Source organism: Mustela lutreola, chromosome 1, assembly GCF_030435805.1.
Source record: "Mustela lutreola isolate mMusLut2 chromosome 1, mMusLut2.pri, whole genome shotgun sequence".
Taxonomy (NCBI): Eukaryota; Metazoa; Chordata; class Mammalia; order Carnivora; family Mustelidae; genus Mustela; species Mustela lutreola.
Window position 1 is genome coordinate 279,418,968 of NC_081290.1, and position 27,981 is coordinate 279,446,948.

The 27,981-nt window shown below is 40.0% G+C and overlaps 1 protein-coding gene across 1 annotated transcript; it reads left to right on the top strand.

Moving 5' to 3' along the window:
* The first annotated feature begins 3,511 nt into the window (after positions 1-3,511).
* Positions 3,512-16,899, top strand: MS4A1 (membrane spanning 4-domains A1). Its single transcript, XM_059143590.1, has 7 exons — positions 3,512-3,688; positions 9,356-9,530; positions 9,975-10,094; positions 12,108-12,164; positions 12,899-13,135; positions 14,124-14,225; positions 15,079-16,899. The coding sequence occupies exons 2-7, from the start codon at positions 9,372-9,374 to the stop codon at positions 15,295-15,297; spliced, it is 894 nt and encodes a 297-aa protein (XP_058999573.1). The 5' UTR covers positions 3,512-3,688; positions 9,356-9,371; the 3' UTR covers positions 15,298-16,899.
* The last annotated feature ends 11,082 nt before the right edge of the window (positions 16,900-27,981 follow it).

The window sequence follows — 27,981 nt, forward strand, 5'->3', positions numbered from 1 at the left end:
ACATATTTTAAAGTGTACAATTCTGTAGTAGTAACTAAGTACTCTGTTGTACAGTAGATCTCTAGAACTTACTCATCTTGCATAACAAAAACTTTATACCCATTGAAAAACAAAGGCCAATTTAACTTTACTGCACATTCAAATCACCGGAGGAAATTTAATAACCCACCCCCCACCTCCAAATGTACCAGACACCACCCTACAGCAGTTAAATCAGAATGTGCTGAGAGTTACAGAAGAGTGGAGCGATGGGGTAACCGGGTGATGGGTATTAAGGAGGAAACGTTCTGGGATGAGCACTGGGTGTTACATGCAAAATCAATCGTTAAACACTACAACAAAAAACTCATGATGTACTTACTATGTGCTGGTTAATTGAACATAATAAAACATAAAAATAAATTTTAAAAAAGAACGTGGTGAGAGCCTGGCATCAATAGTTTTTAAAGATCTCTAGGGGATTCCAATGCAGAGCTTCTCTCGAGTGTAACAGAAGCCACAAGATTCTGGTAACTGCTTTTGCATTCAGTCTGATGTGACAGCTCGTGTTCTGTAGCCTGTGGAGATGACTGCTGTAAACTTGTGGAAAGGGGAACTAAAGTTCTGGTATTATTAGAAGAGCTGTTTTGAGGTCACAGACACCCTAAGAGAGCCTCACGGACTCTGGGAGATTCCCAGGCCGCACAGGGAGATGGCTACCTTACAGTACGTTTCCTTCTGCTGACTGAACCACCTGCTAAGTATTAGGGATCTTCCTTCTGTCATCCCAGCTGTCATGACTGCCCTCTGAGGCAGGTACATCCAGCCTGTGTCACAGACATGAAAACTCAAGCTCAAAGTGGTCGATCTTTCTGAGACCACAAAAGGAAGTAGGGATTTAGAACCAGGATTTGAGTCAACATGCTTAACTCCAAATCTCATTATCCTGTGCTTCTTTTGGCATAGAAAACACTTAGCATATGCAAAGAGATAAACTATCAGGTTTTCATTTCTGCCGTAAGCTGGAAGGAGAAAGGCCTATGGGTACACATGTGAGGGTAGGAGGCAGGGGAGTGAGATTCTAATGAAAAATATCTATTTTAAAAAATTTTTCCAGTGGAATTATATTCTGATGAAAAATATCTGGCACCTGAGTGAGGCTGAGAAGTGTGGGGATATTTAAGGGTGAGAATCCCCATCACCTAACGGTAAGGGCTTTTAAGTTAGACCTAGGTCTAAATGTTAGTTTTGCAACTGAAAGTTTAGTGGCTTTGCAAGTTATTTAACTTTTGTGAGCTTTAAATTCTTAGACTAAAATGCAATAATACCTACCTAATGGGTTTGCCATGAACCTTAAATGAAACGTGAACTATCTTAATCAGTGCCTGGAACTTAAAAATCACACAGTGAATGGTATGTTTTCTTATAAATGTAAAGCTGAGGTTTTCTTGCTTTCTAAACATCACTTTATCATTTCTGCAGCCAGTTTCCCTCGTTTCCTGATCACTAGTGCCCACGATTACAAAATGGAATTGATGCTATAGGTATTAAATGGAAAGTGCTTGGCACAGAAGTAAGTGCTTGGCTCATTTTATTTGCCTATGGTTTCACTTATTTGTGGAGCATAACAAATAGCATGGAGGACATGGGGAGTTAGAGAGGAGAAGGGAGTTGGGAGAAATTGGAAGGGGAGGTGAACCATGAGAGACTATGGACTCTGAAAAACAATATGAGGGGTTTGAAGTGGCGGGGGGCGGTGGGAGGTTGGGGGAACCAGGTGGTGGGTATTAAAGAGGGCACGTATTGCATGGAGCACTGGGTGTGGTGCAAAAATAATGAATACACCAAAACAACAAAACAACAACAACAACAAAAGGAGTGTTAGGAGCTAAGGGGAATAAAAGGAAGGTAAATATGAACTAAAAGTTCAGTTAATAAACTTTTGTGTACACTCTAAGAGATCATCGTCTACAAGCAACAGGGCCACAGGGTAATGACAAGAGGGGAGAGGAATTTTAAATGTGTAAATGTTTTACCTAATATCCTCAAATGTTACAGAGAAAAAAAAAATATGGAACACAGGGAGTGCTAACTGACAAATCCAGACTACAATGGGGGTTTCAACACAGTCAATCCAAACCAGCAAAGACAGAGTGAAAGTTTGTTTATATAGATTCAAATTCAAGTTTATTCAGGAGGAATCACCCAAGAGCTATCTAACTAATCTCACTGGCACAAAAAACAGAGTAGCAAATACTCTGAGGGAGACTTGGAAAAACAGGGCTTACACAGAGAAAAGGATATGAAAACTCAGGTTGTGTAAGCCCAGTCCAAGCCTCACTGATGCCAGCCAGGCATGTGCCAAATTTCCATGCCAACTACATTCCCGTGAGCACCCATCATCCTGGACTCCCAACTTCAAGCCTCACAATCACCCAGAGCTCAGATCTCCTGCAATTATGACCCCTGGCACCAACATTCAAGGACTCTAGCAGATGAACTGAAGCTTCAACAGATGGCAGATCTCGTGTTTCCACTCTTCTTTAAGATTTACGAGAGGTGACCGCATGCCTTTTGACCATGGATCCTTGATGACAGCAAGTCATTGGCTCTAACCCTCTAATCCAAACCACTGCAGAGAGGAGCAGAGTAAGGAGGTGGGGGAGAGAAAAGCTGGGAAGAGAGAGGGATAGAAGGAGGGAGGGAGATGGGAAAGCAGCTTTTTGGATCAGGCAAACAATTACCTAATTACAGCCTTGGGTCTCTAATGAAATAAAGGACAAGGAAATTAAAAGCAATGAAAAATCCAACATATGAACACAGTAGTTGTATATAGTGGGGGCAGGGAAAACAATATCTCTGGGCAAAACTTACTTTGATTCCTTTCCCACATATTTACGCTTTCCTGGCTACTGGCTTCCTCCATTCCCTCACTTGATCTAGCAGTGGCATAGCTCCAGGCCAGACTGGAAAGAGAGGGGACACAAGGAAACTAGACAGATGGAAGGAAAGGGCAGGTGTTGTAAGTAGAAGGGCTCCTTCAGTTTGCATCCCAAAACATGGAATTCTTGCCTCGAGCTTCTGAGGATATATTCTACAGCACTAAGGCATACTTTTAGGTCATTTCCAGTAAATCCCACACAAGACATACATGGCCCCACTAGAACCGTAAGTGTGGGTAAACATGGACAATATTACCTACAATGCTCCCAAACGTCCGGGCTTAGTGATTCCTGAATCTCTCTGCTTAGACGCCTTCTTCCCATCTACTCACTCCTAAAAGTGAAGTAAAAAGGTAAAAGTCCTAACAGCCCATCTTTAGAGAATTTCTAGGGCTCTTCTTGCCCTTGGGGACCCATCATCCACACCTGCTTACAGGGTGGAGACTGCAAAGTTCTTCTAATTAAGGTAGCGTAAAGTACACCAGGCAGTCCCCGGGGGTCCTTTTCAAGAAGTGAAACCTCCTGGTAAGGCAGAAACTTTTTTGTATATCCTTTGGCTCTGGTCAGTGTGCATTAAACCAAAGTGATTGGGGCAAAGGCTAAGGTAGCAGAAGCCACTGATTTCCTGTCACCTGGTATCTGGTATCTGAGAGGCCCCAGACCTGCCTTATGTCACTCACCCCTGTGTACATGAGACACCAGCAGTGGAAGTGAACTCAGCAGCAAGCATCTGAATCAGCCACACGCCTAAGGCCTTGGACACTCAGGTAAGGAACCAGTTTTCTTTGTTTAAGCGACTGAAAGGGAGGGAGTGAAGCGTTGGATGGTTTTGGAGACTAGAGATGCTCGGCTTTCACTCATGGGTTTCCCTGGTCAGGATTTTCTGGTTGTCACAATCTGAGGAGGGGTACCAGAGCTTGCTGCCCACCCACTCCCTTAACCACTCCCTCTCTCAAGAGAAAGCCTGGTCAATGAACTAGGAACCAGTCTACAAAAACAGCAGATTGCAGCATGTAGACAAGAGCATGGTTACTGAGCTCCTGGGCTCAAACCGGAGCTCCACCACCTATAAGCCTATAGCAAGTTACAAACCTCTACCTATCTTGGTTTGCTCACCTGTAAGATGGGAGCAATGGTACTACCCACTGCTTTATATAAGATTACATGAGCTAAAATCCTAAAGCTCTTAGAACTACCTGGTTCTAAAGAAGAACATAATCAGCCATGGCTACCATGAAAATATTTCAACTTCTCTTGTTTTGAATGCCTTTGTCTCCAAAGATACCCTGCTAGATGTGAATACTCTGAGATGTTCTTAAACATCACAGGGTAACATTTTCTGGAGGGCACTGGGAGGCCATCAAACTCAACACAAAAATCCTCAAATCTATCACAGAAGTCTACAGTGAGAGTGGGCACGGCAGATGAGGAAGACTTAAAGAAGGGCCACCAAGATGAGTTTTAGCCACGTCATTATTGTTTCTTAAAACCAGTATATAATGTGATTGCCTTTCCTCTTTCCCAAAAAATGGCTTGATCTCGCAGATCATCAAGTAAGATGAAATGATCACCTTTTGGTCCAGCATCTGAGGATTTATATGTAAATCTTCCCTGAGGAAGAAGCTCAGTTTAACATTTATTGAGCTCACAGTACACACAGGAAACAGGTTCTCTGTCTAACCCTAGCAGGACATATGTTAAGAAATGTACACCCCATTAGAGGAGTTACAGTATTAGCTCATGAGAAAGAAAACAGTTGGTAACAAGGAAAGAATGCAGAGAGCTGGGGGCTTTGCAGAAGTCATGCCTGGCAGTCTTAGGTGATGTGTTTAATCGGGAGTTTGGCCATGGAGGGGCTGGAGGGGATCATTTCAATGTGGACAGGGTTCCAAGAAGAAAGCAGGAGATGTGTCCAGATCAGTGGTTCCAGCAGGGAGCGATGAGGGGCAGCTCCAGAAGGGTTGTAGAGCTGCACTATGAAGGCCATGGGGGGCCATATATGGGTTTCCCCAGGAGGCAGTCACAGCCCAGACAAAGAGTTCAAGCTCAGGATGAGCAGGCCTTCAAGTGGTGATTCAGAGCCGGATCTAGCATCCCTACAGAAGATGAATCAGACAAGAGAAAGACCAAAGGCAGAAGAGTAGGATTTGGGGGCTAAACCGGGAAAGGAAATGAGACTCAAACTCATCAGGTGACGTTGGACCTAGACAAGGTCCGCACACAAGATAAGATACTCTACAGAGGAAGAAGTGGCAGGACTTGGCCACTGACTGAACACAGAGATGAAGGAGCTGGAGAGAAACATGGCTCCTGCTTTTTTAAGTTAGGGGACAGGGGAACAGAAGTAAAGTCATCTGAGCGGTCATGCCAGAGGGAGGACCACAGACTCTGCAGCACAGGCCTCGGACAGAGCGGCCTCAGGGGAGTGGCTCTGGCAGCAGCCAGCAGTGAAGCCCGGAGAGCAAGTGGGTGGTGAGGAAGTAGAGGAACAGAGTAGAATGAGGAGCTTGGAAGAAGCAGGCTTAGGTAAGGCAGGCACTAGGCAGGGGCTGGGGACATCGCCAGATTGAAGGAAGAGGTTTTGGGAATGGGGACACTGCAGCACATTTTAATCATCCACAGGTTTCCAATAATAATCATTATTGTTTGTTTAGTACATTATAAATTGCAAATCATCTCATGTTCTCAAGCATCCTTTGAATAGTGAGATGACAAAAGCGGCGAGCAACAGCGCCGGGACGAGCACTTTCTGTGGTACAGGACCACAAATAAAGACTGAAGATACAAGAACCACTTTCTCTGAGGGACTGATGTCCTGGCAGAAGGAGCTGGGCTGAGGAGCACAGACAGAGGGAAAGGAAGTCAGAACATGCTTCCTCAGAGATAATACATGCATGAGGCCAGAAAGGATAAAAATGCAGAACTATTTTGAGTGACAAAGGAGGAAGTTGAGGTGACAAAATCTATGCAGCTTTGAACTTCTCATTAAATGATGTAATTAGTGGACCTAAAAGTCATTATTTGAACCAAAACCCATAAAGGCTGTGAGATTTTCAGCAGCGGATGCACACAGAAATAGTGGTGCCTTTTAAAAACCAAAAAAAAAAAAAAAAAAAAAAAAGATTTGCAGAAGTCACTGTGATAAAATGGGGCAGTGCCTGATCAGCGGAACCCGGATGGTAATATAGCTCAGTGAAAACAAAACCTGACTGTGATCACATTTTGAACAATGTGCCTGGTACCAACTAGGCTTCAAGCTCAACTGCGTGTTGGGCATTGTTCAAGTCATGGTGAACAGTAAAAAATAATGATAGGGCAAAGTTGCAGGAATCTATGATATCCTCAGGAGTACATGCTCTAACTTTATATATTCCCATATAGTAAAAATTTTATTACCTAGTCTACAATGCCCTGGCACAAAAATATGTGTATATTTTAGGAGATGATTTCCATAAAAAATTAAGTAGCATATCAAAATGGGTATGTTTGTGTTTATAAAATATTTTACAGTAATATGTGTCGAAGCCCTCGTGGAAATAGAGTTGCCGTAGTGAGACATCAATTTTAACAGCGAAATAAAATATTTCTCCCCTATGGTCATTTCTGCCACTAGCCACTGCAGACATACCCCAGTAGGACCTGCTTTTATAGGAGGTTTATCTCACCAATAATACAGACATAGCATCCGACAGTTGAAAAATAAGGAGAAATTAAAACAACGCTAATCCAGTTATATACTTCTTTTTTTTTTTTTTTTAAAGATTTTATTTATTTATTTGACAGAGAGAAATCACAAGTAGATGGAGAGGCAGGCAGAGAGAGAGAGGAAAGCAGGCTCTCTGCTGAGCAGAGAGCCCGATGCGGGACTCGATCCCAGGACTCTGAGATCATGACCTGAGCCGAAGGCAGCGGCTTAACCCACTGAGCCACCCAGGCACCCCCAGTTATATCCTTCTGTCCAGAGAATTGATGACCTTTGCTCTTGAAGTTGTCATCACTTAAAAAGAGCCCTCTGGAGAGGAGAGTGGGGATTCCAGCTTATTCCCTTCCTACCCATGGGAAAATTAACCTCTCTGGGCCTGTACCTCCCCATCTGCAGAAAAGACAAATGCCTCCTGAGTAAGGCAGGCGTTGGGTGGCCTGGCACTAGATGCAAGACATCCCAGGTATGCAGAGCGTGCTCAGTCAACTGCTGAACTATGCAGTCTGGCCACAAGGCAGCAGAAAGAGCACAGCCTCAGGGCCACGATGACTGCCTCCTGGTTCAGCTGTCTCTGAGTGCAAAGTCGGCAACAAACCACAGCCCATCCCTGGGCGGCAGCTTCCTCATTTGTCAAATGAACAGAATGGTTTCTGAGGTTCTAACCAGCTCCAAAAACTCTGCCTGGTGATAAGAATCAGTCTGTAAACTCCTTCATGGGCTATATTAATACATTCCTTTTCGTCAGTGATCTCGTTGGGTGGTTTGTGGTGCAAAGCACCAAACCTCCAAGACCACATGACACTTGATAATTGAGAGGTGAAGCAAAAGCAAGTGCAAAGCACCCAGTCAAAGACCCCTCTCTTCCCTTCATCCCATGGTCCTGACTAATATTCTGTTTTCAATTGCTTTCTAGGCATCCAAATAACACATCCATCTGAAGAGGGGAAAGGCTCCTAAGTGAAGGGCTGAACCTGTGTTCTGCACAGGGTCCAAAGCAGCCGCAGATACCTCGTTAGATAGGTCCAAGACCTCAGTCTCAGTCTCCAGGAGTCATGTAACTGGGAACAAGTGGCCTAACTATTCCATGTCCATGTCATCTTTTCTACAAAATAGGATTTTGTAGAAATTTGTTCCTTGTCCACTCTGTGAGGCTTAAATGAACTCCAGATATGAAATCTTTGTCATTATAGAGTGCGTGCAAACATGAGGGCTGGGCGACTCCCAGGCCCCTGTCCCACAGCACATCTGCAGGCAGCCAGCTGGATGTGACTTCAACAGAATAAGCAGGCAGGAAGGACAGCCTTGGTCTCCAAGGCCCCTTACATGACTTAGAGCTGACAAAGATGACACCAAAGATATGTCCCTAGGGCCCAGGAAAGACCCAATAGAATTCATGTAAGTAATTGACATAAACAAATAAATGCCAAAGGGAAGCACAAGATGAAAAAAGTTGAACAGTCTTACAACATGAGAACTGGAAAGAGTCTTGGTAATAATCACTAACTTCAGAAATGAAAAACAATTAATTCTAAGAACAGACCGCACTTCCTACTCTCTTCCCCTGTACAAGGCACTTTCATATGCGAACTTCCTTATTTCTCACAACGTGTCTGTGACAAGGGTACTGGGTCTCATTTTTCCAATGGGAAAAACAGAAACTAATGCTCCTGAAGGCAGTAATACTAAGCACTAGCAGAGCAACAAAACAGGTAGTAATTATTCAGACTTGGGTGCTTTATACACATTTATTTCCTCCACTGTGTTAAGAACTATTCAATCCACATAACCTTAACAAGAGGGATAAGGTCTCTGCTTTGATGGGATTTATATTCTAGTGGGGAGAGACTGCCAATAAACAAGCAAGCAAACAATCGAGGGGATTCCCCATAGTGGTAAGTGCCAAGAAGCAAAAAACTGGGATGCTGTGCAAGATCACTATGGACTGAGAATTCGAGTAAGGTCTTCTGAGGAGTTGACATTTGAGCTACACCTGAAAGAGAAGACATTATTCATGCACAGACCATCAGTCTAAGTATTACAGAAACCCTATTCTATAAGACAAGAATTATTATGCCCATTTTATAGTTGAAAAACCTGAGGCCCAGAGAATTCAAAGAACTTACCTGTAGTTTCACAGCAAATAGCATAATCACAATTTCAACCTCAGCAACCCATCTCAGGAGGCTACAGTCTTAATATACAACCTTAGAGAGCCTCCTTAAAGTGATTAACTTGAGGTTGCAGAGTTGGTGGCAGAGGAAGACTAGAATCAGCTCCTACGGACCCTAAGGACAGTCCTTAGTATACTCCTTCATGATGCCAATGGACAAAAGCAGATAAGCAAAAGGACAAGGACAAGTCACTGACGAAACACATTTTCCAATATGAGGGTGTAAGAAAAGCTTCCAGACATGTGAAACATACAGGACATGCAGACAGATGAGCATGGATTTCTCTACAGTGACAAAGTGTGCCCCAAACATCATTGTCAAGAATCCTGGCAGGGATTCCTGGGCCCACAGGTCCTTGCCTGACATGCCCTTCAGATCCTGTCTTCAAACATAATAGTAGGCTTTGCCTCAGACCCAAAGCCACTGGGAAGGTGTGCTTTCCATGAGACTCATGGAAAAAATATGGAGAAAAGTATTCAGGTGCATGAGACAAGTTCAAAGACGCTGAAAATCTATTTTCTCTCTCTCTCCCCCCATTTTATTATTTGTTTTATTTTTAGGAATTCTGAGGGTGAAATGACAACATCCAGAAATTCAATGAGTGGAATTTTTCAAGCAGATCCTATGAAAGGCCCTACTGCCATGCATCCTATTCAAAAAATAATTCCCAAAAGGATGACTTCAGTGGTGGGCCCTACACAAAACTTCTTCATGAGGGAATCAAAAACAATGGGGGTAAGTCAACTGCACTCCATTCTGTATCCCAGAGACTCTCTGGCCCACAAAAACAGATGCTATAGGCCAGGTAGAGAATGCAACCCAACTAAAAAGTATTTGATCTAACCCAAGGTGTTCTTTATATCTGACACAATATGCCAAATCAGGGATGCGCAGAGAAATTACCACAGTGATCTATCTCCTTTTGACTTTGTGGTTTGCATATTTAGGGGTTTCCCACCAAAGTGTGTCACCAGCATCTCAGACATATTCTCCTTGGAAATGACCCAGGTGGTGGGTAAAATGGATCTAAACTACAAAGGGTTTTGGCACCTTCGCCACTTCCTTTAGACACTTTATGCAACCCCAAGTCAGGAGCCAGGGCTTCCTGCTTTACCTTTGTTTTCCGACTTGGTGATGACTTCAGTTCATCATCAGTGCCCCCATTCTCTCTCTCTCCAGGCTGTCCAGATTATGAATGGGCTCTTCCACCTTGCCCTAGGCGGTCTCCTGATGATTCACACAGATGTTTATGCACCTATCTGTATAACTCTGTGGTATCCTTTCTGGGGAGGCGTTATGGTGAGTAAAAACTAAAAAACATTTGGGAAGTGATGCAGACAAAAAGGTTAAGGAAAGTATATGGCTGGGAAATAGGTTATGAGGCTAAAGTAATTTAGTGGAAAGAGAGGTTGACTAAACTGAGCATAAATCCCATTGGAAGTCAGTGGTCACACTTCAAGGGAATTCAGAGAGAGATGCCCTACCAGGATCTACACAGGGAAGGAAGATTGTCCAAAGTTGGACCTCTCCAAAATCAATATGGAGATGGGGGAGAAGGCACTAAACATTTGAACTGTACAGTTGGGTGTTTCAGAAAGCAGGAAAACATGGGGACATTCCATTCCCTCCCACCTGGTCCTTCCTCCTACAATTCTGTGTAGTTATCATCATAGATGGTAAAATTAGTCCCATCCCAGATGAATCTCCTCTGGCTTAACAGCAGAGCAGCAATTTTTTTTTAAATTTATTTTCAGCATAACAGTATTCATTGTTTTTGCACCACACCCAGTGCTCCATACAATACGTGCCCTCTCTAATACCCACCACCTGATCCCCCCAACCTCCCACCCCCGCCCCTTCAAAACCCGCAGATTGTTTTTCAGAGTCCAGAGTCTCTCATGGTTCATCTCCCCTTCCAATTTCCCTCAACTCCCTTCTCCTCTCTAACACCCCTTGTCCTCCATGTCATTTGTTAAGCTCCACAAATAAGTGAAACCATATGATAATTGACTCTCTCTGCTTGACTTATTTCACTCAGCATAATCTCTTCCAGTCCCGTCCATGTTGCTACAAAAGTTGGGTATTCATCCTTTCTGATGGAGGCATAATACTCCATAGTGTATATGGACCACATCTTCCTTATCCATTCATCCGTTGAAGGGCATCTTGGTTCTTTCCACAGTTTTGCGACCATGGCCATTGCTGCTCTAAACATTGGGGTACAGATATCCCTTCTTTTCACGACATCTGTATCTTTGGGGTAAATACCCAGCAGTGCAATGGCAGGGTCATAGGGAAGCTCTATCTTTAACTTCTTGAGGAATCTCCATACTGTTCTCCAAAGTGGCTGCACCAACTTGCATTCCCACCAACAGTGTAAGAGGGTTCCCCTTTCTCCACATCCCCTCCAACACATGTGGTTTCCTGTCTTGCTAATTTTGGCCATTCTAAGTGGTATAAGGTGGTATCTCAATGCGGTTTTAATTTGAATCTCCCTGATGGCTAGTGATGATGAACATTTTTTCATGTGTCTGATAGCCATTTGTATGTCTTCATTGGAGAAGTTTCTATTCATATCTTCCAGAGCAGCAATTCTTATGGCCATTTCATATACATGTTTTCCAAGCTTCTAACCTTGTCTGGGTGTGGTATGGGGCAGCCATGTTTATAACATCATTACACTTCCATAGTTGCTACTATAAAGATATGCCCAGAATTGAAAGTTTCAGAACAAAGAGAGATCAATTAAAACAAGAGTTTCCTCCATTTTATGGCCTGCACGGTAGACAGAAGGATGAGAAATAATTGCCATCACTTCCGGTAGCAGCCAACATTTTCACGGAGTGCCTATGGCCTTCAGGCCAAGTCTTTCCTTCCATACTGATTCACTCTTCATTGGCATCAAAGTCACTTAAATCACTGTAAACTCCAAGGAGAAATTCCACAAATTTGGGGGGGAAAAAAGAGCTAAAAATAAAAATAAAACTACCAAATTCACAGTTGTTAGTATTCACTGACCTGAAAGCATGCATTTTGCCTCTGGTCTTACTTTATTCCTATCACAGCTCCCCCAGTTAGTTGAATAAAAGGCATAGAATGAACATAGTTGAGCATGAATAAAGGAGAAATGTGACTGCTGAAAAATGAATGAACACTACAAAAATGGCTTGACAGTTTAATGAAGGTGGTTGGAAATGCGGATAGCTTTTTTACAACCAGTTCTCATTGTGAAAAGTGACCTCCCTCTCTGCCTCTCTCCCTCTTCTCCCATGTTGCCCATGCCTTCCCCACCCACCATCTCTTTTTTCACAGTATATCATTTCTGGATCACTCCTGGCTGCAGCGGACAAAAACTCCAAGCAGAGTTTGGCAAGTAATCCTATGTCCTTCTTTCCCCACATCAGAGAAATACCTACTTTCTCAATGGAAAACAAAAAACCCTTAAAGACCTTTGGGATCAAAGTAGTACTGCGTTCTCAGTCCCCAAAAGCAAAAGAAAGCTGCTGTGATGTTATTCATGATAAACCTGGAAATGAGACCTACACAACCTGTGTCAGCAGGGAGTTGGTGGCAGTGTTCTTGCCACTGTTGGTTTCCACTTGTTGGTACAGACCCAGAGGGCTCTATCTGCTCCTTCCCTCCCTACATTCACAGAACCACCTCACTTCATGTGATGGTTCCCTCCTTCCCTCTACCATCCTATGCAGACAGATATAATCTGAATACTACTTATATTCACTTACTTAACCGATATTTACTGAATGCCTACCAGGATGTTGGCAGTGGCAGTGGCAGTGAAAGGAAGTTCAAAGGTACAAAATAAAAGAATTTAGGATGAATCCTAGAATTTTCTCTCATAAACTAATTGGATGTGAAGGGGTAAATTGAGATGGGGAAGTCCAAGGAAGGAACACAAGTTAGAGATGGAAGGTTGTCACATTGCAGTGACAAGGACACTAAAACCACTGAGATAAGTGTGGTTTAGTAGGATTTAAGTGTACTGCCTTTCTGAGTCAGAGGGATGAGATCTAGAATTCCTTCCTAGATTTGACAGCCCAAATGAAATTAAACCCCATTAACAAATTTTCATGTCTCCATTTCAGGCCAAAGGGAAAATGATAATGAACTCATTGAGCCTCTTTGCTGCTATTTCTGGAATAATCTTTTTGGTAATGGATATATTTAATATTACCATTTCCCACTTTTTTAAAATGGAGAATTTGAATCTTGCTAAAGTTTCCATGCCATATATTAACATACACAACTGTGAACCAGCTAATCCCGCTGACAAAAATTCTCTGTCTATACAATATTGTGACAGCATACGATCTGTTTTCTTGGTAAGTATGAAATCGGGTTTCTTTCTTTTTTTTTTTTTTTTAGTGTGCTAAGTGGGTTTTTTGTTTGTTTGTTTTAATTTTATTTATTTATTTGACAGAGAGAGAAAGAGAAAGAGAGAGTACTAGCAGGCAGAGTAGCAGGCAGAGGGAGAGGGAGAAGCAGGCTCCTTGCTCAGCAAGGAGCCTGACATGGGGCTCAATCCAGGACCCTGGGATCATGACCAGAGCAGAAGGCAGTTCTTAACCAACTGAGCCACCCATGTGCCCCAGAAATCAGGTTTCAAGGAAGAAGTTTAGTCTTTTTATTACAAGTGTCAACTCTGGATCAAGATATCTGCTACTTATTGTCTATACACCTTTTGGGCAAGAATTTTAACCACATTCTGCCTCAGTTTCTTCAGCTGTAATATGGGGAAATTAACGGTAAAACAGTAGGGTAGTTTTGAGTAATAAGTTAACATACACAAAACCCTTAAAATTGGTACACAGAAAGTGCTATGTGTTTACTCTAACATTAATTATTATTATTATTACTGGTTAATAATTATTAAGATGATTAAGATGAATACTGAAGAAGTACCTAAGTTACTATGAACATCTTTTGCCTCCATGAGTTTTTAGTGTAGAATTTGAAGGGGGAAAATGCGTCTTCCAAGTATAGACAGGTTTCCTTCGCCGTGATACCACCTAAAGCTGGATACAACTTAATCTGGGATTCAGTGATTAATTTTTCCTACATAAAACAGATTCAACTAATTACCGCTGCCTTATTTTCTATCAGCAACATGCATTAGCGATCTGTGGCATGCCAGCTGTTGTGCTAATGGGTTAGGGTTATAAAGATACTAGTAGTTCTCAAGGTCGCTCATTACTCACCTAATGAACTGACCTTTTAATCATTTAATTTTAGCAAACAGTAATTGAGCACCAATCATATTCCTTATTTCATTATTATATTTCTGCTCTCATTTTTTCTGTCATTCTTCAGGGCATTTTTGCCGTGATGATGATTTTTACCTTCTTCCAGAAACTTGTGACAGCTGGCATTGTTGAGAATGAATGGAAAAACCTGTGCTCCAAACCTAAATCTGTAAGTAGTAGCCACCCCATCCACTAACACTCTCTAGGAAATCATGTCTACAAAAAATGATTTATGGAGAATGTAACCTCATATAACTTTGAGACTAGAAGCTTCATGAAAAATGGTCTTGGCAGATTTCTGGAAAGTAGAAAACACCTGATGAGGCAGAAGTGTCTTGAAATTCGAAATAAGTCTAAAGGTTAGACAGAGGATACAGTCCTCTAATACGTTCACTTACTAATCCTGAGTTCTGCTTCACTCCACGCGCCCATCTTGACTTAATGATTCCACACTTAATGTGTAAAAGTGGGATAGCTCAAGGTTGAAGGCTGATAAAAGCACTGGTTCTTCCACTTAATTTCTCAGTATTCCCTCCCCTGCACCTGCACCTTTTCATCAAATCCCATTTCCAAAACAATAGGTTGAAAGAGGCTCCACAATTGGGAGAGGTGAATATCCCAGTGACAGACTGATCAACTGCTTCGAACCACAGAACGTCAGATTAAAATTGAGAAAGCACAGTTCCTTCATTTTACAGATGAGAAAAACAGATTCTAGAGAAAACAACCTTCCCAAGGTTATAGCTAATAAAGGCAAATCAAATCTAGAATCTAAATTTCTCCATTCCTGCAGTGTTCTTTCCCAAATGCTGTGTGATCATTCTAGACAAAGTGACAAATATCTCCCGACCTTGAAGATGAGCTTTGATCCCCTGGGAAGTCAATCCTGGTATTTGGAGGCATATAGGAAATAACATAAACAGCATAAAAACCAGGAAGTATTTGATAAATGTTCCTAGAGTTTGTTGACAAATGTGCCAATGGTAAAGGTCAAGAAACATTTGTTTAATTTTGTGTCCTAGGATGTAGTTGTCCTGTTAGCTGCTGAAGAAAAAAAAGAACAGCCAATTGAAACAACAGAAGACATGGTGGAGCTGACCGAAGTATCTTCCCAGCCAAAGAATGAAGAAGAGATTGAAATTATTCCTGTCCAAGAAGAAGAAGAGGAAATGGAAATAAACTTTCAAGAACTTCCCCAGGACCAGGAACCTTCACCAATAGAAAATGACAGCATTCCTTAAATGATTTTTTTTTCTTTCTGTTTGCTTTTCTTAGCATTAGAAACTAGTGTTCATAGCTTCCAAGAGACATATCCACCCCTATTTCCTGAGGCCTTCTGCAAGTATCCTCCAGCTGTCTCTCTGGCCTTTGCATGGAATGACCACAGCTCACTCACACTCGCACTCTCTCTCTCTCTCATGCAGAGAATACAGCCATTTCAGGTGACTGTGCTGGCACATTTCCTGTTTGGGGCAGCTTACTTACATTGGAATAAGGCAGGCTAGGTGTTATATACCACATGATTTCTCACTAACCTTTTCCTTGGATAAGGCTTTGTAGTAGTGGTCAGTGTGGTAATTCCATCTCTGCCCCTAATGAGAAAGATAAATGTGGGCTCCAGGCCATCCTGAAACTATTTTTAGTTCCTTCCACATCTACCTATTTTGTGAAGTCTCTTTTACTCTTAAGGAAAGTAAAAAATAGTAATAATGAAGGGCATTAAGGATCTATTCTATCTTTCTATGGGGCTGACACTGTGTCCACTGCTCTTAGAATGTCTACACCCCATCAGGGAAGCTCTAAGTGGCCAAAACCCAACCCCTTCTTTGTACAAACAGCACAGCTTATAAATGGACGTGTCTGTATCTGTCTTAACTTTTCCTAACTCCTGTTCTAGGCTCATGGTTGCACTGTCTACCTACCTGTTCTAGGCTCTTGGTTGCACTACCTTCAGTCTATAGGCGAGAAAAGAAAGAATCAAAGAAAATGCCATAACGAGTACCCCAATCTTAAATGATAATCAACAGTTGTATTTCTAAAGTAATTTCTAGTTCACAAAGTAGGTTATCAAATAATTACATTTGATATTCCATAATCAAGGGAAAAAAGGCCCTATCCATATTTTATAAATAATTCAAAAAGGCTAATTTATAAAAAGGCAAAAGTAATTTGTCATGGTCACAGCTAGTTTTGAGAGCCTTCTTTCACACTCAGATCTTCTCACTCAAATCCTACGATGTTTGAAATAAGCAAACTGCCTGCATAAACTACTTGAGCAAAGTCAACAGGTTTTAATGAGCACCTGCTCTCTAACCAGCATGAAATAGGTGTTGAGAGAGATACAGAGTCAGGAATCCAGGCTTACTCCTTGGGGATAAAAAGACTTAGACATTCACAATATTTGGGAAACTACTTACATCATTAATATATACTTAGCTGTTAGTAAGTAATCTTACGTAATGCAGACACTAAGTGCTATGGACATTCTCAAAAAAGAAGATCATGCTTGAAAATAATATAATCAGTTATGATGCCAAATCTTGGGCAATAGCTGCCCCACTTCTCAATTCCTGTTTATATTCAGACATACTAGTGCCCTACATAGAAAGAATGTTACTATAATCTATCACTTACATTTGAGCATTTTCTATATGTTAATCACTGCCAGATTCTGGCAGATACATAGACAAAGTAATTTCCACTCCTTGTGATATTTCTACTTTTTTTTTTAGGGACCACCATTAGAAGGTATTTACTGTGATTAGGAAAAAAAGAGAGGAGACATTTCTCTGTCTATGGAAAGTCCTCAAAATTAGCTTTAAATAAATAAAACTATGTAAGTATTCTTGTCTGAAACCGATGATTCCAACACGGTGTTTACCCAGTCTTTTCCATTCTTGTGACGTCAGCCCATGAGCGAAGCTCCTATAGCTTTAAATTCATATTCACATAAACTCAATCTGAGTTTGAAGTATGTGATGTCAGGACATCAACTATTGATGCCAGGGTATTTTTACACACACATATTCCTGAGGAAAATTTTCATGGAAAATTTAATAACTGAGTAACAGATTTCTCCCACTCAGCACTCCAGAATGCCGCTAACATATGAGGCAGGCACTCTCACCTTAAACTAGAAGAAATGGACAAGAGCAGTGGCAGCCCAGAGGAAAACAATTAATGTGGAAACCTTCAAAGAAGACAAGATCTCACCTCTATCTTATTTTCCACACTTCTGAAATATATATATGAGAATCCCTCTCCAAATCCATTATGTCTTTAAGAATTTTGTTATATATATATATTTTATTCAAGTATAATTATTAGCATATTGTGTTACATAATAGCTATTTATTCATTTTTATAATCCCAAATAATTATTTTTTACTGACTTCCTGTAACTTCTTGTGAGACAACACTAACATCTATTGTTAAAGAAGAATGAAAGTAATTGCTAGAATTTCTCCCCATTTATCCCTTTTGGCAATTTGTTCCTAATGGGATGACTGACCATCCCAGTGTGGGACTGAAGGACTTCCTGAGATGCAGAACTCAGTGCTAAAACCCAGAGCAAACCAGGCTGGTCACCCCAGTTCACAGTAATACATAATTGTACCTAGTTGCAATCACTATAAAATCTGCTTTTTATACTTAGTATTATATTATACATATTTTTTCTTATTGTTATATAATTTTCATAAGTTATTTTTAGTTGCAACTTAGTACTTCATTGAGTCCATATGGAATAATTGAATATTCCTCTATAATTGGGTACTAAGGGCCTTTTAAAATTTTTTTATTTTTTGAAATCATGTTTGGAGCTGCAGAAGACATGAGCAAGATACAGATTTCTTCCTCTTATTATTCAAAATATGGCTTTACACTTCAAGCATTGTCCAAGTCTGCCCATAGGAAATAATGACATCAAGCCAGGAAATTAATTTTACACTTTGACAAGAGAACAGTCAACAATTCAATAAATAGAAATGGCAGTCTCACACTGACTTAGCATGAGTTCACGCACAGATGCAATATGCTTTAAATTCTTGATGCAAAATCTAAAACATTGATGGGGAAGGTTTAAATTGGAAATTTTCCTAAATCTAAAATTCTTTTTTTAAATTTATTTAAATAATCTCTACATCCAATGTGGAGCTCAAACTCACAACCTTGATATCAAGAATTGTGTGCTCTTCTGACCAAGACAGCCCAACAACCCAAGTCTACAGTTCTTAAAGGGGTTTCCTTTAATTCAAAACTTGTTGTGTGTTCTGAACTGAAGAGGACCACGCAATATAAACTGAATATGGTAGGAACATATGGTGGCAAAATCAAAGCTAACTTAAGACTTTTCCTCTGGAGTCATGTTTACCTTTTACTCACTTCTTCTCTTGGTGACTTACTATGAGAAAATTACTCTTACCTAGTATGCATTCTGCTGCAAGAAAGAACAAAAATCTTAAAGTAAGACACAAACTCATCACTGAGAAATCATTCATTCATACATCCAAAAATATCTGGTGATCTCAGTCTACTGCTGAGCAAAAATAAGCAGAGATCTCTCCTCTTAGAGCTTACTGTCTGGTTGGAGAAAGAGACACTAGCAAACATCCACCAGGCACCTACAATGGGTAAGGTATACTATTAAGTACAGAGGGGTATACATAAAGATAAGAGAAGCCCCCAGCCCTCAAAAATTTTAGAGGTGATTTAAAAATGTACATATTAAAAGATAAGCAAAAAAGTTAGTAAGAAAACATGTACCTCAACATAATAAAGGCCATATATGACAAACCCACAGCTAAAATCATACTCAACAATGAAAAAATGAAAGCTTCTCCTCTAGGATCAGGAATAAGGATGCCTGTCTAGCCACTTTTATTCAACATGGTATTGGAACTCCAGACCACAGAAATTAGGCAAGAAAAAGAAATAAAGACACCCAAGCTGGAAAGAAAGAAGTAAAACTATCACTATTTACAGACGACGTGATACTAGATATTTAAAAAAAAAAAAAAAAAAAAAAACCTAAAAACTCCACCAAAACCTCTAGAGCTAAAAAATGAAATAAGCAAAGTCACAGGATGCAAATTTAACATACAAAGATCAGTTGCATTTTTATACACTAATAATGAGCTATCAGAAAGAGAAATTAAGAAAACAATCCCATTTGTAATTGCATACAAAAGAATAAAGTACCTAGGAATAAATTTAAGCAAGAAAATAAAAAATCTGTACTCTGAAAACTGGAAGATGTTGAAATTTCATGACATGAAAGAAACTGAAGTGACACAAATAAATGAAAAGACAGACTGTGCTCATGAACTGGAAGAAGTAATATTGTTAAAATGTCCAAATTATCCAAAGTAATCTACAGATACAATGCAATCCCCATCAAAGTATCAAAAGCATTTTTCACAGAACTGGAACAGAGAATCCTAAAATTTGTATGGAACCACACAAAAAGCAAAACAGCCAAAGAAATGCTGAGAAATAAAAACAAAACTGGAGGTTATCACACTCCTTAACTTCAAAGTCTAATACAAAGATATAGTAATCAAAACAGTAGGGTCCTGGCACTAAAACAGACACACAACATCAATGGAATAGAATAGAAAGCCCAGAAATAAACCCACACTTACATAGTCACTTAATCTATGGTAACGGGGGCAAGAATGTACAATGGGGAAAAGACAACCCCTTCAATAAATGGAACTGGGTAAACTGGACAGCTAATACTCAAAAGAATAAAACTGGGCCACTATCTTACACCATATACAAAAATAAATTCAAAATGGATTAAAGACTTAAGTGTAAGACCTGAAACCACAAAACTACAAGAAAACACAGGCAATAAGCTTTTTTTTTTTTTTTTAAGATTTTATTTGACAGAGATCATAAGTAGGCAGAGATCATAAGTAGGCAGAGAGGCAGGCAAAGAGAAAGAAGAGGAAACAGGCTCCCCACTGAGCAGAGAGCCCAATGTGGGGCTCAATCCCAGGACCCTGGGATCATGACCTGAGCCGAAGGCAGAGGCTTTAACCCACTGAGCCACGTAGGCACCCTGGCAGTAAGCTCTTTGATATCAACCTTAGCAATACTTTCTTTTTTGGTACCGGTGTCCCCAGGAAAACACAATAAAAGCTTAAAATACACAAATGGAATTATATGAAACTAAGAAGCTTTTGCACAGCAAAGAAAACCAACAATGAAACAGAAAGGCAGACTACTAAATGGGAGAAAATATCTGCAACTCATATATCCAATAAGGGTTTAATACCCAAAGTATATAAAGAACTTAGACAATTTCATATTTTAAAAAACCCAAATAAAAAATGGGCAGAGGACCTGAACAGATGCTTTTCTGAAGAAAACATACAGGTGAAAAATTGGCACACAAAAATATGCTCAGCATCACTAATGATCAGGGAAATGCAAATGCAAAAACCACATGAGATATCACTTCACACAAGTCACACTGGCTATTATCTCTTACTTTTTTAAAGATTTTATTTACTTATTTGACAGAGAGGGATACAGTGAGAGAGGGAACACAAGCAGGGGGGTTGGGAAAGGGAGAAGCAGGCTTTCTGCTGAGCAGGGAGCCCGATGTGGGGCTCCATCCCAGGACCCTGGGGTCATGATGGGAGCCAAAGGCGGTTGCTTAATGACTGAGCCACCCAGGTACCCCTGGACTGGTTATTACCAAAAAGGGGGGAAAAAAGTGTTTATGAGGGTGGAGAAAAGGGAATCCTCAAACACTATCGGTGGGAATGTAAACTGGTACAGCCACTATGGAAAACAGTATAGGGGTTCCTCAAAAACTAAAAACAGAACTACAGGGGCACCAAGGTGGCTCAGTTCAGCAACTGCCTCTTGATCTCAGCTCAGGTCTTGATCTGCAGGTCATGAGTTCAAGCCCCACACTGTTAAAATAAAATAAAATAAAATATAGAACTACAATACAATCTAGCAATTCCACTTTTGAGTATCCAAAGAAAATAAAAACACCAATTCAAAGAGATATAAACAACTCTATGTTCAATGAACAATTATTTATAATAGCCAAGATATGGAAGCAACCTAAATATCCATGTGAATGGAGAAAGATGTGAAGTGTGGGAGGGGTGTGTGTGTGTGTGTGTGTGTGTGTGTGTGTAATATTACTCAGCCATGAAAAATAATGAAAACTTGCCATTTGATACAATATGGATGCACATATAAAGTATTATGCTACATGCAGTAAGTCAGACTAAGAAAGACAAATACCAAATGGTTTCACTCACATGTGAAATCTAAAAGACAAAATGAACAAATAAACAAAACAGAAACAGACTCACAGATACAGGAAACAAACTGTTGGTTACCAGAGAGGGGAGGCATTGAGGGGGAGGAGCAAAATCAGTGAAGAGGGTTAAGAGGCATAAACTTTCAGGTATAAAATAAATAAGTCATGGTGATGTAGTGTATAGAATAAGAATTGGAATACAGTCAATAATATTGTAATAACTTTATGTGGTGACTAATGGTCACTAATTTTAGGTCATTTCATAATGCATAAAAATACCAAATCATTATACATACACCTGAAACTAATAGGATATTGTATGTCAATTTTACTTCAATAAAAACATACAATAAAAATTTATTTGATGTGGAAAATAAAAAGAAACCAGTGGAGGTTCAGGAAAATTCAATGGGAAAAGAACAATCTTTTCAATAAGTTGTGGTGGAAAAGCTAATAACATGAAAATGAAATTGGACACCTACTTCACACCACAAACAAAATTAGCCCAAAATGGAGCAGAGGCCTAAACATAAGAGCTCAAACTAGAAAACTCTTAGAAGAAAACATAAGTGAAAACTTCACAATGTTGGATTAAGCAACGGTTTTTTAGGAATGGCATCAGAAGCACAAGCAAACAAAAAATAAATTAGACATCATAGAAATAAAAAATTTTTGTGCTTCAAAAAAAAAAAAAAAAAGCCTTTTGTGCTTCAAACAACACAATAAAGAAAGTGAAACTACAACCTGCCAAAGGAGAGAAAATATTTGTAAATCATGTATCTGGTAAGAGTCTAGTATCCAAAATATATAAAGGGAAAGCTTACAGCTCAACAATTAAAAAGTCAAATACCCAATTTAAAACGTGACAAAGGATTTGAATACATATTTCTCCAACTTACCAATAAGCACCTGAAAAGACGCCCAGCATCATTAGTCACTAGGGAAATGCAAATTGAAACCACAATGAGAAATTACATCATCCCCATGGGGATGGCTATAATCAAAAAGAAAGTAACAAGAATTGGTGAGTATTTGAAGAAATTGGAACCCTCATATAATACCACTAGTGATAATATAAAATGGTGTAACTCCTTGAAAAATATATATGGCAGTTCTTCACAAAGCTAAATGTAAAGTTACTAAAAAATCCAGTAGTCCACTGAGAGGTATATTCTCAAGAGAACTGAAAACATAAGATCACACAGAAACTTCTACCCAAGTACGCTTGTATACAAAAAGCAGAAACAGCCCAAGTGTCTATTAACTGATGAGTAAAGAAAATGTGGTATATCCATATAATAAAACAGTATTCAGCCATCAAAAGAAAAAAAAATTCTGGTACATCTCACAACATGGATGAACCTTGCAAACACCTCCTTAAGCACAGGAAGCCAGAAACAAAAAGTCACAACTTTATGATTCTAGTTATACAAAATGACTGTCACAGGAAAACTGACAGAAACAGAGCCAAAGTCAGTTGTTCCCAGAGGCTGGGAACAGGGGAAAAGGGACAGTGACTACTAATTCAGGTTTCCTTGGGAGGCGATAAAAATATTCTGGAATGTATAGTGTGATGGTTACAAAACCTTGTGAACATATTTAAAAACACTTAAAATGGGTGGGTTTTATGGTGTCTAAATATATTCCAATAAAAATATTTTTTTAAGATTTTTATTTATTTGACAGACACAATTTTTATTTATTTATTTATTTTTATTTATTTGAGATCACAAGTAGCAGAGAGAAGAGGAAGCAGGCTCCCCACTGAGCAGAGAGCCTGATGTGGGGCTTGATCCCACACCCTGGATCATGACCTGAGCTGAAGGCAGTGGCTTTAGCCCACTGAGCCACCCAGGTACCCCCCAATAAAAATAATTTTGGAAGAGAAGATGGCTGGGAAGGACGAAACAATGTAAAATGCATAGTGCATAGCACAAAATAGTTGCTCAACAGTGTTAACAAACTGTGTGAGCTCTATGAGGGCTTAGAGTATCACAAGAAAATCTCATGGAATAGGAGGGGTTTGAGTTGAATTGAGCATAGGTAGAAATTCTATAGTAAGAGAATAAGGAAAAAATATTCCAGGTAGATGGGGCAATGCCTATACAGGATGAAAACAGAAACATTCTACTTGTGCTCAGGGGCAATATCAGAATCACTTAAATGGGTTTTGGTTAAATTAGTGAGTCATTAGACCCAAGGCAATAGAGAAAGGCTGGGACCACAGTATGCGGAATCATCAAGGCCCACCACATCTGGACTTGGATTCTTAAGCATTAGGGAATCACTGGCCATGTTTGAGGCAGGAAGCAAGAAGTTACAATTAGTAGTTCAGAAAATAAGTGAGACCAGAGGAATAAATAAGAAAGTAGATCTGAGTTAAAAATTAGAAAAAGGGGTGAGTATATTTAAAGATATTCTGGAGTATACAGAACTTAATGGATGTGAAGGACTTTATTAGCTATAAAAGGGAAGAAATCAAAGATCTCTCTCAACTTTGACTTTGGATGACAGGAGTAGGGAGGACATGAGATGGGGCTGATACTAACGGAGAGAGGGGGCAAGCTGAAAAACTGTAGGCCCAGATATTGGATCATGAGCGCAGACTGCACTGGTTCTGGAATTTTACACTATGGACTAAAGAAAGATTCCTTCTGATATGCAAACACCCACCTGCAACTCCAAGTTTGAAAATCAGATGAAAGAACAGTCCTGAAAATGGAACTGCAAGAAGGATTCACTTAAAACTGATAGAGTTGAGGGGCGCCTGGGTGGCTCAGTGGGTTAAGCCTCTGCCTTCAGCTTGGGTCATGATCTCAGGATCCTGGGATTGAGCCCTGCAGCAGGCTCTCTGCTCGGCGGGGAGTCTTCCCCCACTTCCCCGCCTATCTGCCTACTTGTGATCTCTCTCTCTCTCTCTCTCTGTCAAATAAATAAATAAAATCTTAAAAAAACAAAACTGATAGAGTTAATGAAGGGGAGTTCCCAGGGGAAGGGTGACACTTTAAGGAATGCCTATGTGTAGCTGCTGCCAGAGAAAGTGAAAATAGTAAAAGATGAAATTGAGGATGTCCAGAAAAGTAGGAGAGGGACTTAAGAGAGCGTCCTGTCTTGGAAGCTGAGGAGGGACTTATGTCTCAAAGGGCAAAGAAGCTGCAGAGCAGTGTTGCTGAGAAGTCTGAAAACATGAGGACTGAGTAGAGGCCACCAGGTTCAGGAATCAGGAGGTCACTGGCAGCATGAGGAGAAACAATCATAGAGGGGTATTCAGGAAAGAAGACACACTACAATTCACTGAAAAGTGAATGTGGCAGGAAAACATTTAAATCATAAATGCATCTGCGTTGGGATCTTTAGTCGTTAAGGAAAGAGATGATTCAGTGGTAAGAGAAGCAGGGAGACAATGACCCAGAATGCGAGGCAGCTTAAAACCTGCAGGCACAGACAAGTATGAGGTTACATTCATTTAACAAATTCAAGTATTTATTGAGTGCCTACTATGTGCTTTGTACCGTTCTAGGTGACGAGGCTGAAAGCAGTGACTAACACAGACAAAAATCCCTGCGCTTGTGAGGTTCACGTCATTCAGACGCATTCACCTGCCGCCACCAGTGAGTGGAGAAGAGGATGTAGCCAAGTGTGGACACTTGGGTTCACTTAACAGCCGGGGCTCCGCTGTATCACTTCCAGCTCACGTTCTGACGACTTACACTTGTGGGTGGTTTTCACGGTGTCCCTGATCAAACCAGTGTGCTCTCGGCTTTGATAGGAACAACCAACATGCAGCACGGTCAGAAACAAATCCGTGGGCTGCAGCATCGGTGGGGTGGCAAGAGCAACCGTTCTCTGGGCCAACCAGGTGAGATGAAGGAATAGAGAAGTCGCGGGGCCTAGAAGCTCTCATCGTGTACATAACTCTGGCACTATTTCGACGGCTTCTTCAGTAAAAGAGCTGCCGAGAGATCCAGCCACCACTCGGTGCTTTCACCTTCGTGGGAAATGAAACTTGTTAAAAGTTACGCTTTTACATTTGCAGGAAACAGCTGCAGTGAGTCTAAGTTTATGGCAGGAACAATCCAAGTCACAAGATTTTCACAAGAAAATTTTATTAAAACTTATTACATGAAGCAGACACATGCATTTTATTTAAAGTTGAAATTTTAAAAACTCTCACGTGATTTTAAGGTGCTTTGGTTTGAGGACCACTGATCTATATCCCTTCTGTGGAACCCAAGTAATTAAAAGAACTTAGGTAACTTCTTATCACTTTAAGCCATTTCTAAAATACCCTTTTCATCAGAAAGACATTATTTCAAGAATTTTGAAGATATGATGGGGAAAAAAGACAACATAAAATCTAAAGGTCTTTTCTGACCTTCCAACTTTCACCTTGTTCTCTAGACACTTCCACTTCGTTGTAATTCTCTGCCTGGCACTGGTTTGCCACAATCTGATATGCCTTTATTTGTTCATTTCTCCTTCTGAGAACACAAATGCCTAAGAGCTGGGACTTGACTGCAGTGGTCATCACTGAACCTCCAGAATGTAGAGTGTGTGCTACAGAGAAGGTCCTCAAACATCTATTAAATAATGATGGCTGAAAAGCAGTTCCTTATATGGTTACTTATATTCATATCAATCAAAAGACATATGCTTATCTCTATATAATATTTGTAATGGATTTCTTTATTAAAAAAAAAGATTTTATTTGAGAGAGAGAGCATGAGCAGGGGGAGCAGCAAAGGGAAAGGGGAAGCAGACTCCCTACTGAGCAAGGAGCCTAGGGCAGGACTCAATCTCAGGACCCTGAGATTATAACCTGAGCTGAAGGCAGAGGTTTAACAGATTGAGCCACCCAGGTACCTCTATAATGGGTTTCATGTATATATTTTTATCTTTCCATATACTTATTTTAATGGCTACATAATAGTCCATCACAAGAAATGCCAAAATTATTTTACCCAACTATCCCGTTGGTGAGCATTACAAATGACTGTAGCTCTACACTCTACCTAGCTGTCTATATATCTAGGTATGTGTTTTCTCACTTAACTACTAAAATATGTTCAATTTTATTCTTCTTTTATCCATTTATTAAAGAAACTTGCATTAGAAGTCAGTGAAATATTGAATCAAAGGTATTTCAATACTTTTCATGTGTGACAATTTGTTCTATAGTTTGTAGATAAGATGTACTGTTCCCCTAAAAGAGACATGTATAATAATTGTAATAAATCACCACACTCTTTCACACCCTCTTCCTTATTAATTCATTAAGTAAAAAACAGTATGTCATCTTGATAATTTCTTATTGTTAGTGAAATGAAATAGCATTCTAATATATTAATTGAATTTCCCCTTTTTATTTTATTTGCCTAAAATGTTTTTTACCTTTGTTTATGCTTTTAGTAAATTAATAATATCAAATATTTAAAGCATAGTGGAAATGCAAGACATAACAAACCACAAGACTCAAATAGTGTGGAATAAAGTTATATTCCTTTTTCTCCCCCTCTCCACTTCTCTTTTTCTTTTCTTCTTTTTTCTTCTTTGTTTTTCTTTTTTCTTTTTTTTTGGAGGGGGCACCTTTAAAGGATGCTATAATATGTGCATAAATGAAATAAGAGAGATAAGAAAGAAATCATTTTAAAAGAGAATAGAGCAGGTGACAGGAAAGATACAATGAGTTAAAGAAGACAGGAGTAGAATGTTATCAGAGAAAAAAGAGAAAACGGGAAGCCAATATTTAACAGCATTCTACAGCATTACCTAAGAAAGAGGGAGACGCTGAATGAGGCGGGGATAACCTTGCTGAGCTAAGCTACTATCCATCATAGAAGAAATGAGAATTGCTCTTTTTGGATATTCAGCAGAGAATGAGGTGCTGCAAGAGATTTTACAGTCAATAAGAGATTATGATGGTAGCAAAAGGTATCTTAAGAGGAGGTAAAACCAAGGACTAGATGAGACATCCAGAAAAAAATGAGCTCATCTTGCTTATGTCTAGATGCAGAGCAGTTCAGGTAATAATTCAGTCAGGTAACGAATCATCGAAGTCCATAATGAATCAGTCAGGTAATGAATCACTGAAGTCTACATTTCAACCAGCAGGTCAGGAATGAGGACAAAGAGCAAAGGAACAGCAGTGGCAAAAAAAAAAAAAAAAAAAAAAAAGAGCTTTGCTGGAACTATGCCAGCACATGACAGGACCGAAAGGAGGAAATGGATTTAAATTAATACAAGAAATATATTGGTTAAAATAAGGAGAAGAGAAACTGCCTTTTGTTAAATATACACCATGTAACAGGCATTAGGGCAGAAGCATTACAACCAGTAAATTATTTATTCCTCGCCGCCACCCAACTACAGTGGGTGTGATTCCATTTTCAGATGAAGAAATGGAGTTTAAAGAAATGTCACTTCTCAAAGTCACAGGGCTAGTAAGAGAGCCTCTGGGATTCACAAATCAGTGTGACAATAAACTTCTCCTACTGTCTGTCCTAAGGCTAAAAAGGAAAATCTGTCTGCCTTCTAAGGATGTACCATCTTCTATCCATCTATAATTCACCTTTTTTTCACATTGTAACTTCTTTGAAATCTCGCAGAGTTACAGGTTAAGTGACATCACTTTATTTCC